Source organism: Branchiostoma floridae, chromosome 3 (assembly GCF_000003815.2).
Source record: "Branchiostoma floridae strain S238N-H82 chromosome 3, Bfl_VNyyK, whole genome shotgun sequence".
NCBI classification, from domain to species: Eukaryota; Metazoa; Chordata; class Leptocardii; order Amphioxiformes; family Branchiostomatidae; genus Branchiostoma; species Branchiostoma floridae.
The window spans coordinates 9,487,183-9,500,464 of NC_049981.1; the positions used below are offsets into that span (position 1 = coordinate 9,487,183).

General features: G+C 45.6%; 2 protein-coding genes across 8 annotated transcripts in view; one reads left to right on the top strand and one right to left on the bottom strand.

The window, feature by feature from the left end:
* The window catches only part of LOC118411611 (adenomatous polyposis coli protein-like), an 83,676-nt gene extending 74,322 nt beyond the window's left edge, over positions 1-9,354 (top strand). For all 7 annotated transcript variants that reach the window (XM_035814073.1, XM_035814074.1, XM_035814072.1 and 4 more), the window contains one exon: positions 144-9,354. In XM_035814073.1, coding sequence (XP_035669966.1) covers positions 144-7,885 — 7,742 coding nt within the window. In that variant the 3' untranslated portion in view covers positions 7,886-9,354. The remainder of the gene's footprint in view (positions 1-143) is intronic.
* A 219-nt stretch (positions 9,355-9,573) lies between these two features.
* Positions 9,574-13,184, bottom strand: LOC118411615 (signal recognition particle 19 kDa protein-like). Its single transcript, XM_035814082.1, has 5 exons — positions 13,035-13,184; positions 12,546-12,621; positions 11,991-12,062; positions 11,119-11,230; positions 9,574-10,441 (listed from the first exon to the last, which is right to left on the bottom strand). Exons 1-5 carry the CDS (start codon positions 13,151-13,153, stop codon positions 10,311-10,313), a joined length of 510 nt encoding a protein of 169 aa, XP_035669975.1. The 5' UTR covers positions 13,154-13,184; the 3' UTR covers positions 9,574-10,310.
* Between the last annotated feature and the right edge of the window lie 98 nt (positions 13,185-13,282).

Below are 13,282 nucleotides of genomic sequence, written 5' to 3' on the forward strand. Positions count from 1 at the left end.
ATACTGGTACATTTTCATTTGTACAACCTCTGTATGGGGGTTGCCACAATTTTTGGGATAGGGTTTGAATTTTACCATTTCCCTCTGTGTTGATTATCTCCATGCATATGGTTTGCTAACAACTCTTTGTCCTTTGTTTTCAGGTGGTCTGCACGCGGTGGCGGAGCTGTTACAAGTCGACCACGAGATCAATGGAGACACGTTGGACCAGTACAGCATCACCATCCGGCGCTACGCAGGCATGACCCTCACCAACCTCACCTTCGGAGACGGAGTCAACAAGGCAACACTCTGCTCCATGAAGAGCTTCATGCGAGCTCTGGTTTCACAACTCAAGTCCAATAGTGAAGAACTCCGGCAGGTCACTGCGAGCGTCCTACGCAATTTGTCGTGGAGAGCCGATCCGGGGAGCAAGAAGACCCTCCGAGAGATCGGCAGTGTGGTAATGTTGACGCGAGCAGCAATGGAAGTGAAGAAAGAGGCAACGTTGAAGAGCATTTTAAGTGCTTTGTGGAACTTGTCGGCACATTGCACAGAGAACAAAGCAGACATCTGTGCCGTGCAAACTGCACTTGCCTTCCTTGTTAGTACACTGTCATACAAAAGCCAGTCAAACAGTTTGGCCATCATCGAAAATGGCGGAGGAATTCTCAGAAATGTGTCAAGCCATATTGCAACACGCGAGGACTACAGACAGGTCCTTAGAGACCACAACTGTCTTCAGATTTTGTTAGACCAGCTTCGCTCTCACAGCTTGACTATTGTTAGCAATGCATGCGGCACGCTGTGGAACTTGTCCGCTCGCTGTGCAAAGGATCAGGAGACGCTATGGGAGCAAGGAGCAGTGAGCATGCTGAAAAATCTCATCAACTCGAAACACAAGATGATCGCTATGGGGAGCCAGGCTGCGCTAAGAAACCTCATGCAAGCACGCCCTGCGGTGTATCGCAACTTGCAAGATTCCTCGAGCAAAACAAACTCGCCCGGTTTGCACGTTCGCAAAATGAAAGCCCTGGAGGCCGAAATTGACCCAACGTTGACGGAAACATGCGAAAACGTGGACAACTTGAGTCCCAAAGGTAGCCCAAGGAGGGGTAGCAATGAGGCAGTGTCCTCACCCCTCACAAAACGAGGAACTCTGAGGGATTTCTCCCCCACGTACGGAGATGGGCCAGCCCGGTTGTCCTTAAGGCGAAACATGCAGAGATTCGACAGCCACGAAAGTCTGTGCAGTAACGGTAGCAACACTTTTCCCCGCAATTGGCGGTCACAGTCGGAAGAGCGGGACTTCATCCGTAGTCGAGAGAGACACAGCTCCGGCACAAGTCGGTCTAGAGACTCTTCCCCACAGTACAGCTCGCACTCCCTTGAAAGAACGAGAGATGGCACGAAACCCAAATCTCGCACAGCCATACAGATCGCAAAGGTGGTCGAGGAAGTATCGGGCCACTCAATATCAAGCGGTACAGAAGAGTCGCATGATGGCTCGCAGAATGAAACAACCTGTCCTCGGTCAAACTCTGCCACGTTCGACCACCGATCACATATCCCCATCGCCTCTGGTGCAACCAGATCCCAGTCCTTCAGTCAAGAGAGAAAAGAATACTTGAAAATGCAAAGACGCCCGTCCAACGATAGCCTGAATAGTATAAACAGTGACATTTACCCAATGAGTCCAAACCTGAAGTACCCTTACCCTAAAGCCTCCATGGACCACTCGTACTCAGAAGAAAGTGCCCTAAACTCTGAAAAAGGGGGGAAGATGAGCAAGTATCCTGCAGAGCTGAGGAGAAAGATTGAAATTCAGGTGGAGAATTTTAACAAGATGGACAATACAGACATGGATACACCCATCAACTTTAGTCTGAAGTATTCGGATGAGGCGTTAACACCAGGGCGGCGGAGTCCTACCGTAGAGGAAATGTGCAGAAGGGAGGAAGAGGGAGGGCGGGAGGAACAAATAGGAGCTGTGGGTATGGAGAATGGGAATCACGGAAGCTTCGTAGATGCTCACGCCACAGTGAGTATACGCAGTGATATCCCCAACAAGTACCGCCTGACCTACAGCCAATCAGATCTAGGGGGCGATGACGAACCTACCAACTTCTCTCTACGCTACACTGAGCACACTGACGGAGACCACAATGACCACGACAGTGGTGGTGAGTACTGTACAAAGTGTAAACCTCCCCAAAACACAGGGAGAGAAAGACAGACTGAAGCTCCAACTGGTGCAAGTATTGGGTACAGGGAAGGAAGCCCCAAGTTCCCGAACAGTGTAAGAAATATGTACCAAGGGCAGGGAGCAACAGAAGGCGAGAAGTCATCGAGTGTGGCGGGAAAGTTTGCCAGTCCACGGATGCAGAGACATCACCAGTCCCAACTGAATAGTCAGGTTCCCATGTCGACGTGTCCAAACCACTCTTCACAAGGGAGCAGGCCACAGCCACTGTTTGTCAGTAGAAACAACTTCTCCCTACCCAAGGATACCAACGTACAGGCTGGAAGTAATATGTCACCCAGAGGAGCCAGGGACAGCCCTCGTAGCAGCAATGCTATCCACCCTCCCACAGCTGCCTTCCAGCAAGGTGGTGATCAGATGCGAAATTCTTCCCAGGTAAAACCCAACCCACCGGCAGCAGCTAGCCCCCTGCCGTCGCAGTGGAAAGTTCATAATCTCCATGATGACCCGCAAACGTTTGCCGAGGAGGGCACCCCTCTCTGCTTCTCAAGGGTCAGCTCACTCAGCTCTCTGCACAGCGAAGAAGCTGACGACACAAAATGTGAGGAAGAAATGAGCCCTGAGAAGGAAGAACCTCAGGAACACTTCCAAGAAGATGAGGATGAAAGTTCTGCCACGGGGAGGACCGAACTGTCCAACCACTCTGAACCAGAGGTTGAGCCGGAAGATGAGAGTCCGACATATCACGAAGAAGGCCAGGACGAAGAACTCCAGACTCCTGAAGAATATAAGGATGCACAAACCCCTCCTGAACCCAAAAGCACAGAACCTGGCAGTCCAAACCCCATCGGTTGTGAGGAGACTCCTCTAGTGTTCAGTCGATCCAGCTCTCTTAGCTCCCTCAGTAGCTGCGAGATGAAGTCCATCTCTAGTTCTGTTGCCAGTGAGTTCCCGAGCCATCGAGCCAGTGAAGTTGTCAGTCCCAGTGACCTGCCGGACAGCCCCAGCCAATCCATGCCACAAAGCCCTCGGCACAAGAAAAAGCTGCTTACAGAGTTGGGGATTCGACGAAGCACACCACAAGGACGGCATTCGTCCCAACCCAGCTCTAGACATCAGGCGAAGGGAAGTCCTTCCCATTCAGTAGCTCATGCCTCACAGGCTTGTGAAGATGCACCGATATCCTTCGTAACTGAAGGAACCCCACTGAACTTCTCCTGTTCTACAAGTTTAAGCTCTCTAACAATGGATGAGCCACATATCACCAAGGATGTCGATATGAGAAGAACAAGACGCCAACTCGAGCCTGTCAAAGACGAAGAAGAGGTTGAGGATGAGGAAAAAGAGAGGAAGGGACAAAGGGAAAGAAACAAAGATGAAGAGAATGCACATCGTGAAAGTTTTGTTGCATCCGAAGCTGACGAAAAGTTGCTGGACGAAATCATCAGCGCTGCCATGCCCAAGAACAGTGCTTCAGGGAGAGATAAGAGAATCCTGGCAAACGCCAAGAAGCTTTTGAACAACCAGGCTGCAGGGAAGTCGTCAGGCAGGGACACGCCGAAGTCTCACACGTCCTCGAGATACGGCGGGCAGGAAGACACGGTGAGGAGGTACAACACTGAGGACACTCCACTCAATCGCTCCAATGCGACATCTCTGAGCGACCTGAGTCTGATGTCAGGGATGGAGTCAGGCGCTCGCGGCGAGGCCCAGGGAGAGTCCGAAGAACACGAGCAGATGAGTCCAGAAGATCTGATGAAGTCAGAGTCCAGCTCAATGCTCGATGGTCAAGCCGAGGAGCTTCTAGCAGAGTGCATCAACTCTGCCATGCCCACTAAGAGCAGCCGCCCGCCTCGGCGCAGACAGATCCCTCAGCCTAGCTCCGGCCCTCAGAAGAAGAGCTCCATGCTGCCGGTAAGGTCCAAGCCTACAGCCAAGGTTCCTGCTGGTCAGAACAACCAGCTGCGTGGTGCTGCAGGCATGGCGTCCCCCAAGGCAAGGCTTCAACCCCATACAAACAGGCTTAATGCTGCACAGCCCTTCACAAATAACACGAGTGCTGCTTCAACCAGACAGTTTTCAAATGAAGACTCCGTTAGGTGCTACAAGGAAGAGGGCACTCCGTTAAACTTCTCCACAGCCACCTCGCTCAGTGATTTAACCATAGATTCCCCGGACGGAGTGTCAGAGAGAGGGGGTGCCAGCAACAAAATCAACAGCCAGCCAATGCAGACAAGTAACAGCACCCCTTCAACGACAGCTATTCCTCATCCCCACCATCCACGGCAGATGCCCAACAGAGGACAGATGTCCAAAGGAAGTTCGCCATATGACACCCCTCACACCTATAACGTAGAAGGCACTCCGCTTTGCTTCTCAAGAAACGACTCCTTGAGTTCACTGAGCTGTGACGAAGATGTTAGCTTTCAAAAAGAGCGGCAAGAAATGAAACAGGAGTTGAACAATTCCAGGGATGGAGGTGCTGTTGGGGAGAGAGGTGCAACACCAAACAACATGCAAGAGGGCGCCTCGTCACAGAAGCAAAGTCTGAAGAATGCAGCTAGACAGAACAAGACAGGCCAAACATCCTCAGGAATTCCACACAACCTCAAACTTGTGGGACAGAACAAAGCCATGCAGAACAGAATGGTTGAAGGCCAGAACAGAGCTCAGGTTCAGAGAAACGCACCGGAACAGGCATCCTGTCAAAACAACAACTCAGCAGAAGCTAACAACAACGCAGCGCAACCGCAGAGTGCGTGGAAGAAGCACGGGAACGCCGTGGGTGATGCCTACACGAGTAACTTTCCCCGGCTGGAGAAGAACAAAGATACAAACTTGCGCAAACCATCAGAAGAGGTTCCAGTGAAGTATTACGTTGAAGACACACCTGTATGCTTCTCTCGAAATTCTTCCCTCAGCTCTCTGGACAGTGACATGGAGGACGAGAATCATGATAGGCCAGGAAATCAGGAAGCTGATCATGTGACTGCTGGCCAACCACAGGAAGGAGCCACCGCTGAAGAAGGTGCTCGCACCTTCCAAGTTGAGGACACACCTATTTGCTTCTCAAGAAATAGCTCCTTGAGCTCCTTAAGTATTGACTCAGAAGGAGAAGAAGCTTTACTTAAGGAGTGCATTAGCTCAGGTCAACCCAAACACAGTCAGATTACCAGAGCGAAAAGGAGAACAGACTCATCTCAAATGCCAGCTGCTTCGCAAGAACCAACAACTTCTCACCAGGGAAAGAGAGGGAAAGTTTCCAGTAAAAGTTCAAAACCGAACGCGTACGGAACACAAGAGAAAGGAATCCCAAATGGTTCTTCTTCTCCGAGTCCCTCTCCCACAGACTCCAACACCCTCCCACCAGCATCACCTCTAACCGTAGAAAACCTTCGCCTTCTGAATGGAACTGCTGAATGCCCAGAAGTCCCCGCGGACATCCCCTCCGACTCGTCGAACCGCTCCCTTCCAAGTGACTCGGAGATGAAACACCCGGCACGACCCAGGATAGTCAAACCCACTGACAAAGACTCGATGGAGGCAAAACGAAGAGAAGAGTCCGCAAAGTCCGTCAAGGGAAAGAAAAAGGTGTACAAAAGCCCTATGTCCCGAATGAAGACTGATAGCCCTAGAGCAAAGGAAAAGTCTTTTGTGATATCCAGAGAAAGCCCTGCTACACCGAGAGAGAAATCGTTCGTGATCTCAAAGGAAAAATCATTTGTCATCTCATCTGGTAAGCCATCAGGCAGTACTCCTTCTAAAACACCAGCGAGGCCAAGTACGAATGTTAGTCCACCAGGAAGAACAACTCAAAAGAACGTGGTTTCAAGAAGTCCTAGGGAACAGGGATCAAGGTCAGCAAGGTTGTCCTCTCCGAAAACAAGTCCTCGGGCAGGTGTGACATCGCGAACACCGCCCAAGTCTTCTCAACCACCAAAAATTCAAACTCCACAGCAGAGGAGGATGGAAGCAGGGAGGGGGAAGGAGATGGCAGGCAAACGTGGGGAAAGTCCTCGCGGCCGCACTGCTGCACAGAGTAAGGTCCCAACAGGTGTACGGTCACCAGCAAAAATGTCGCCACTCAAACAACTCGGCAGGAAAGGGTCAGCAGAAGAGGACAGGCCCGCCCTTGTGAAACAATCCACCTTCGTCAAAGATGCCCCCACACCTTCATTACAGAAACAGATGGAACAGGCTGCAAAAAACGATGCAGGCCAGCTGAAGAAGGAGGCAGCTGGTAACAAGAAGGCCCCGAAGAAGGCTCCTTCTAGTGAGTCTTTAAGAGAGATGAGGGGAAAACCCGCACAAAGAGCAACCCCACAAAAGACTCAGTCGATAGACTCACTAGTTAAGAGCACACGCTCTGGGTCACCGCACCTACGTGGACCTCCCAAAATGCCTTCTGCTGACTCGATCAGAGGAACCAAATCCACCCCCAAAAAGTCTTTCTCTCGGGCGGAATCTACAGAGTCCTTGAAAAGTAATTCATCAGCAGCGTCCAAATCTAGCAGGTCTAGTGGTAAAAAGGGGCCGTTTTCCAAAGTTGGAGGAGCAACAAAAGAACCAGCTCCATGGAAACGATCGCTTAACAACTTTATGTCGCATGGCGAGGAGAAATCAGTTACAAGTGCGAAACAAGCCTTAGAGAATCGCGAAAAACAAGACAGCGTGAAACCAAAAATGACAAGAAGCGGCACCCTAGTGTTGTCAAAAGGGCCAGAAGAGTCAAAACCAACAACAAGGGGGAACTCTTGGAGGAAGATTCCATCTGCAATAGGGGTTGACATCAAGCCTGAGAATACAGAACAACTAAGCCTTAAAACATCCAGTACATTTAGTATTAGCCCAAACAGTGCGCATGTGAAGGGGCCACTAGAAGAGCAAGTACAACAACAAGTCAACGAGCCTGATAGTGACAGTGGCGACAGCCCAGATGAAGAAGAGGACCATCTCGCCGTGCTAGAAGCAGAGTTAGAAACAGAAGTTAACGAAGAGGCAGAGGTTTCGATCGAAAATGAAACCTTCGTAGAGCTGGACAGTCCAACGCGGTCCACAGCAAGCAGCGAGTTCACCATCTCAATAGAAGAGAAGACTGTGACAAGGAATATACAAGTGTCTGGGAGAGCGAGTAAGACTGGAAGCGGGGCTGATACACCCGATGACATTGAAGACATCTGGGTCAGAAGGGATGAAGGGTTTGAGAACATTGTACAGCAAGAGGCGCTACTGTTAGCGCAGGAACTTGAACAGATGGCACTAGAACGGTTAGACCAAGAGAGGGAAGAAGAAGTAAAGGCACAGGACGAGAACATAAAAGGAATTGAGAGAGAGGATACAGAGAGAGGTAGTCCTGGGGAGGGAAGGAATCAGTCGGGCGGCATGGGTTTCAGGAAGACTCCAAACTCCTCGCCAGCGGATTCTGACCGACCAGAGGGGTTACCGTTTGGGCGATCGAGAACGCCGCCCCTCAACAGTAGTAAGAACTCGTCACCATCTTCAGGCAACTCGGCTACCGCCCTGGTGTCGCCGTTCAACTACAGCCCGCCCAAACATGACAGGGAGGCGGCTGGTAGAACGTCCAGGATCCCCATGGCAACGGTAGCTAGGGGCAGCCCCACCCAGCAACGGCAGAGGAAGGGTCCAGGAGAGTCAGGATCAGAAGGGAGCGAAAAGGCAACTTACCTTGTCACATCCGTCTGATGTTTCAATAGTGGACTGTGACAAGGCAAGTTGCCTTTAAGTTGTCGTGACTCTGATGTTGAGCTTGACTATGGATAGTGACTCTCCTTTTCATAGACTCTTGAATGTATCGGTTCTCAAACTTACAAATATTGACGTGTATGATTATGAAAAACGAAGAGTCTCTGACAAAATCCTATTGTTTGTCAATTGCTTTTGGTACAGAATTGAAAGGAAGGATTCGCAATTTGTAGCTCAGTGAATGCAATGCACAGTTACTGTCACACAGGACGCAATCACTTCAAGTTGAAATTTTGCAATGATGTTTATAGTATTTCATAAAGAGTCACACCAGATCTACCTGTATCAAAGTTTTTTGCAATGTTTGTACAGTATTCGAGCTGCTTATATTGTGGTTAGCTCCTAAAAGTGGAGGAAAACAGTATTGTTTATGTAAATGCTTGAAGTATATTATGCATTTGCCAAGAAGCCACAACAGATAGCAGAAGACATGAGTTTTTTCTACGTTTATCACGAAGATATAACTATGGTGTAGAGCACTATTCAGTTTGATATAATTGTCCATATAGATATTAGAGGATGCAAATATTTAAAGGGGTTTGTTCATAACCCAGATTTTTGTGTCAATTCTCAGTGAATCCCTTTTTGTTAACCATCTGGAGACGCATTTTATACAGAGTATTCACATATCTTGTGAATTAAATAGCATTTCCTACAAAAAAAGCTCTCAGATTTCTAGTTTAAAAGACTTGTATTTCGTCACCCCTTTGTATGTCTGCAAAACAACTTAATGCAAAGTCTCACATGTGCCTGCTAGAAGCGCTTTTAATTCCTCTTGCAAATATTATCATTACAATGTAGATAGACTGCTTTGCTATATGATAGTTCAAATAGAACTGATGCAACAGTGCCAATCATGTATTAAATTAGAGCTTTTCAGAGAAAACAAAATTGGTATGGCAAGACTAGATCTATTATATAGTAATCATATTTTCTTTGATAATACCCTTATTTGAATTAGGACATTTAAATTTTCCCTTTCTTGTTGTCTTGCCACTTACTTTGTTTTCTTTGAAAGAGAAAAATTTAGAAATCATGAAAAAAAAAGTCATGATGACAAAAATTATCTGTAAGAATGTGGAAAATATAGCATGTCCCCTAAGATGTACTTTACTTTTTTTTGGCTATGCTCTCAGGGAGCGAGCCTTATTTCTTTTGTTTCTCCCTCTGCCTTTGTATGATTTTTTTGTTGAGATTATTTTCCTATGACGCTGTATGTACATTTTGCTGGTGTCAGACACATTTGACTGTAAGAAGAGAGAGGAAACAAAACTTGTTGTATGTATGTATGTTGTCTGTACAGTCTTACCATGTTCCGGACATATAACTTATTGTCGCAGCAATATAATAAAAATGCTCATTTGAAAAATATCTTGTTCTTTTCATGAATAGTTTTGTGAGTCAATGGATATTAAAGTACATTACACACAACTTATACTATAGTGACAGGATTCTTAATCATAAAAAAATGCTTCCATTAATGGTAAAAGAATATCTAAGGGACCAACAAAAAAAGGTCACTCATTGGCCAGATGGTCCTGATGTAAAGGTACAGATTTGACTGATAACACATTTGGGACTACTGCTAGATAATTTCAAAAAATAATACTCTGAGCCACAAGTAGATCTAGAATTAAATGATAATTTCATACTTAAGAGGTAAATGCTGCCCATCTTTTTCAGATATCAACACAAGTTTGGTTTTGACCTTGGAGAAGTAAATTAAATATGCTTCCTACAAGCACCTGAGAACGTGTAGCTAATACTGTCCCTGGTAAAATCCTAATAGAAATACACTTGGTGTAAATAGTGTTGGTCTACAAAGTACTGTTCGGGGTTCCTTTATTTTGCTATTCAACCCAAAAAGAAGTACAAAATACACAGAATGCAAGACAGTCTTCTTTAAAACTGGTTTTAAAACAGGATAGGGAAAACAGTAATATTCTGGTATTCAGTGTGTTTTTTTAACTCAACTTGGTCATGTAGGTTGCAGTCTCACAGTGACACCTATCTTGCCTTGTTGGTACTGCAGTGTATTGTTTCAGCAAACAATATACTAGTACATGTACTAATATTAGGAATACATACATAGTGCTCTTTCAAACCCAAAGTGTTCGACAGGCCATAGTCCTAAAATGGGAAGTTGCTGTATTCATTGCATTGGCAATTTGACTTTCCAGAATCCTATATATAGTGTAAAGAAAGAAGAAATGGCTACTGGTTTTGATGATCGGTTAGAAAATCAAGGGATTGAATTACGAAGCCACAACTGCCAGTGACTTTTAAAGAAAGCCATAAACATTAAAAGTGACTGAACTGGTAGATATAGAAGATACATTTTAGAAGCCAAGATTCAATGATATATCTATCTCTTCCCCTTCTTCTTTCCCTTCTTGCCCTTGTCACCACCCTGCTGTGAAGAAGCGCCCCCTGACGCATGTACCCGGGTCTTCAGCTTGGGAATGGTTTCTGCTACATACAGGTACACAGACTTCCCTGGACAGAACAAAAGCAAGACTGCACAGTAAGACACAGGAACAATGCACAAAAATAGCTGACCTCTATATTCACATACACCTAGGCTATAGGTTGGTATCAAATTATATATAACAACATTCATGATTTGGTTCTGGATTAAAGTTGAACTGTAGTTTTAAACACAAGCAATAAACTTAAGACATCAATAAAAAAATAAAAATTGACAGAACTATGCCAACACTATATAAATACACATATAACATTGGTGGATAATCGAATGAACAAATAATAACCCTGTTAAAATTGCCCAAAAGAATCACAATAAGAGAATAGACATCCCAGTTCCTTCCAAATTCCTGCATAAGAAAGGCAGCTTCAGAAGCAATTCCCCATTAAATTCATTTAAAGCGATTGTGATACTATTAAGAATGCCTGTGCCCCTCAGGCGTCGCCAAAAATTGAACTTTGCTAGAGTAGGGCAAACACCGGACGACCTCGCTAAATACTTGCACAAAGATGACAAATTAGCCCTTGAAATTAGGAAAAGAAACTTATGATACTCTTGCTTTGAGACTTCAAAAACGGAAATCCTCATAGAAAGATGACATGTTACCATTAGGCATTACAAAGATAGGTGGCCACATGTGCAAGTATGACTTAGCTAATGTGAAAGAGTGAAGAGTCACAATACGTACTGTTAGGATACTTGTCATTTACTGGTGAGCCATCGTCATTCTTGAGCTGAACCCGGATCCGACCCCGTAGGTTTGGGTCTCTGTGAAACAGTTCTTTGGCGTACGCTTTGTTCTGCACGGTTCATAAAAAAAGAAAGGAAGGGAATGAAATCGTTAGCGCATTGAATTAAGGCACACGATTGGGAGGGCTGCAAGATACTTGTTTATAAAGTCTAATCAGTTTTAGCACGATCAGACTTTTAATATGTATAGTTTTAACCTATTCCAATTTGCTGTTTAGACATTGTAATCATATATTTATTCATTTTGATATTCATGCTACACGTCTTACTTGTACTTTTTATGTCACTATGTTTCTGAGATTAGCAATTATGTAACTTTACACAATGTAAACAAGCCTGATAATTCGGCTTTCGAGCCGCAAGTTGGCTGTGAAGCAATAAACCATTCTCTCTCTCTCTATTTACAGGGCTGGAAATACTTTTATCTATTTACCTGCACTGGTGCAGTTACCTTTCAAAATTACCTGCACCCCAGAAATGTTACCTGCACCATTCAAATATACCCCAAAAGACCTTTTTTACTAATAACACAGGTAAGGGAGTACTGCCTTGCATAGAAAAAAACATAAAAAGTTACAACCTGTACTGCAAAGAAAAATCCACTTAAGAACAGTCCATAACCTGGTGCAAGTTACGTGCAGGTAAACATCAGAAATACCTGCCATGCACAGCCCAACTTTTACCTGCACTAACAACGAACGTATGCAGGTGGTATTTCGAGCTACTCTCCAAGCAGAGGTTGGTGGGGAAAATCGTGTACCATACAGCTACTTGAATGTCATAAAGATTATAAAAAACACAACAGCTTACCTCTAGTACAATAGTGAAGCCCCCAGCCTGTAACACATCTCTGATCTCTGTGGCTGTGGGGTTGTCTACTCCCTGGGTGGGACCAAACATCAGAACATTGGTGTGAGACAGAAGTGTGGGGTCGTGTGGCGCAACTATGTATGTTCCATAACCCAGAAGTCTTGTGTTAAAATTAGTTGTATCTTGTGCCCTTGGAAAAGGCACATAATACAACTTTCCTCACTTCACTCAGGTAGAAATGAGTACCTAGCTTCATTTAGGGTCATCCCTACAATAAGACGTTGAATGGAGGTCCCGTGTTTAAGGATAGCCACATCTCGAGTACGTCTAAGAACCCACCACACATACCAAAGAGAGTAAACTCAAAAAGTAAAAAAGGTCCTTCCCGGTGTGAACGGCTCAAAACCTACAGTCCTATGGCTACACCTGGCAATAACTGTTGTATTGAGGTCACCTGAGTTATTGCTGAGTTAACCCTTGCTGTGAAGACATCTGGTACAAATATCTCCCCAATAACAATAACAATGACAACAAACCTGTACAGAAAGCCCCTACCTTCTCCTGTGGGATCCTCCTGCCCTGTGGGATGGTCCTCCTACTGTTGATGTACGCAGGATAGATACAGATGAACCTATAGGGGGAAGAAGAAATAAGGAACTTCAAATTATTTACAACATGATAGGTATGATTTTATCCGTACAGTTTCTCCTATCCAACCTTCATTTCTACCTTGTTGACCTCTAAACTTCCCTCTGAAATAAAGCTAGTACAGGAACGACGTTGCCGCAAAGCTGTGCAGGAAACTGTGACGTTAGAAAGGCATCAAATGTAATATTTTACAGACAAATTAAATAGACACAGACGCACTGCCCCCCTCCCCACCACCTACATGCATGTACCATATGGCCGAATAAAATCTGCCGCCATATAGCCAGTATAGTGTGATTTTTAGGCGATTATCACGACCCCAGACTCTATTGAACGATTTGGCACGATGTACAAGCTCAACGACAGTAAAATAAGCGAGAAAACTAAACTTTTTACCTGTCTTTATCGCTGTACGGTTTTTCCAGCGCCATGTTGGATCTGGAGGCTTCTCTTGATAGGAGATACCACTGCAAATTTGGGGGGTAGTATTTTACCATAAGTCCGGATTGTTTCATTTTCCTCCACTTTTCTGGGAACTATGTGTAAAGGAGTGGAATCTGACATCTCTGATTGTCTCGTGGATGACTAAATACAAGTGACACAAACGCTCACTACCCAGGGCCGTTTAATAATATCTTTTGGTC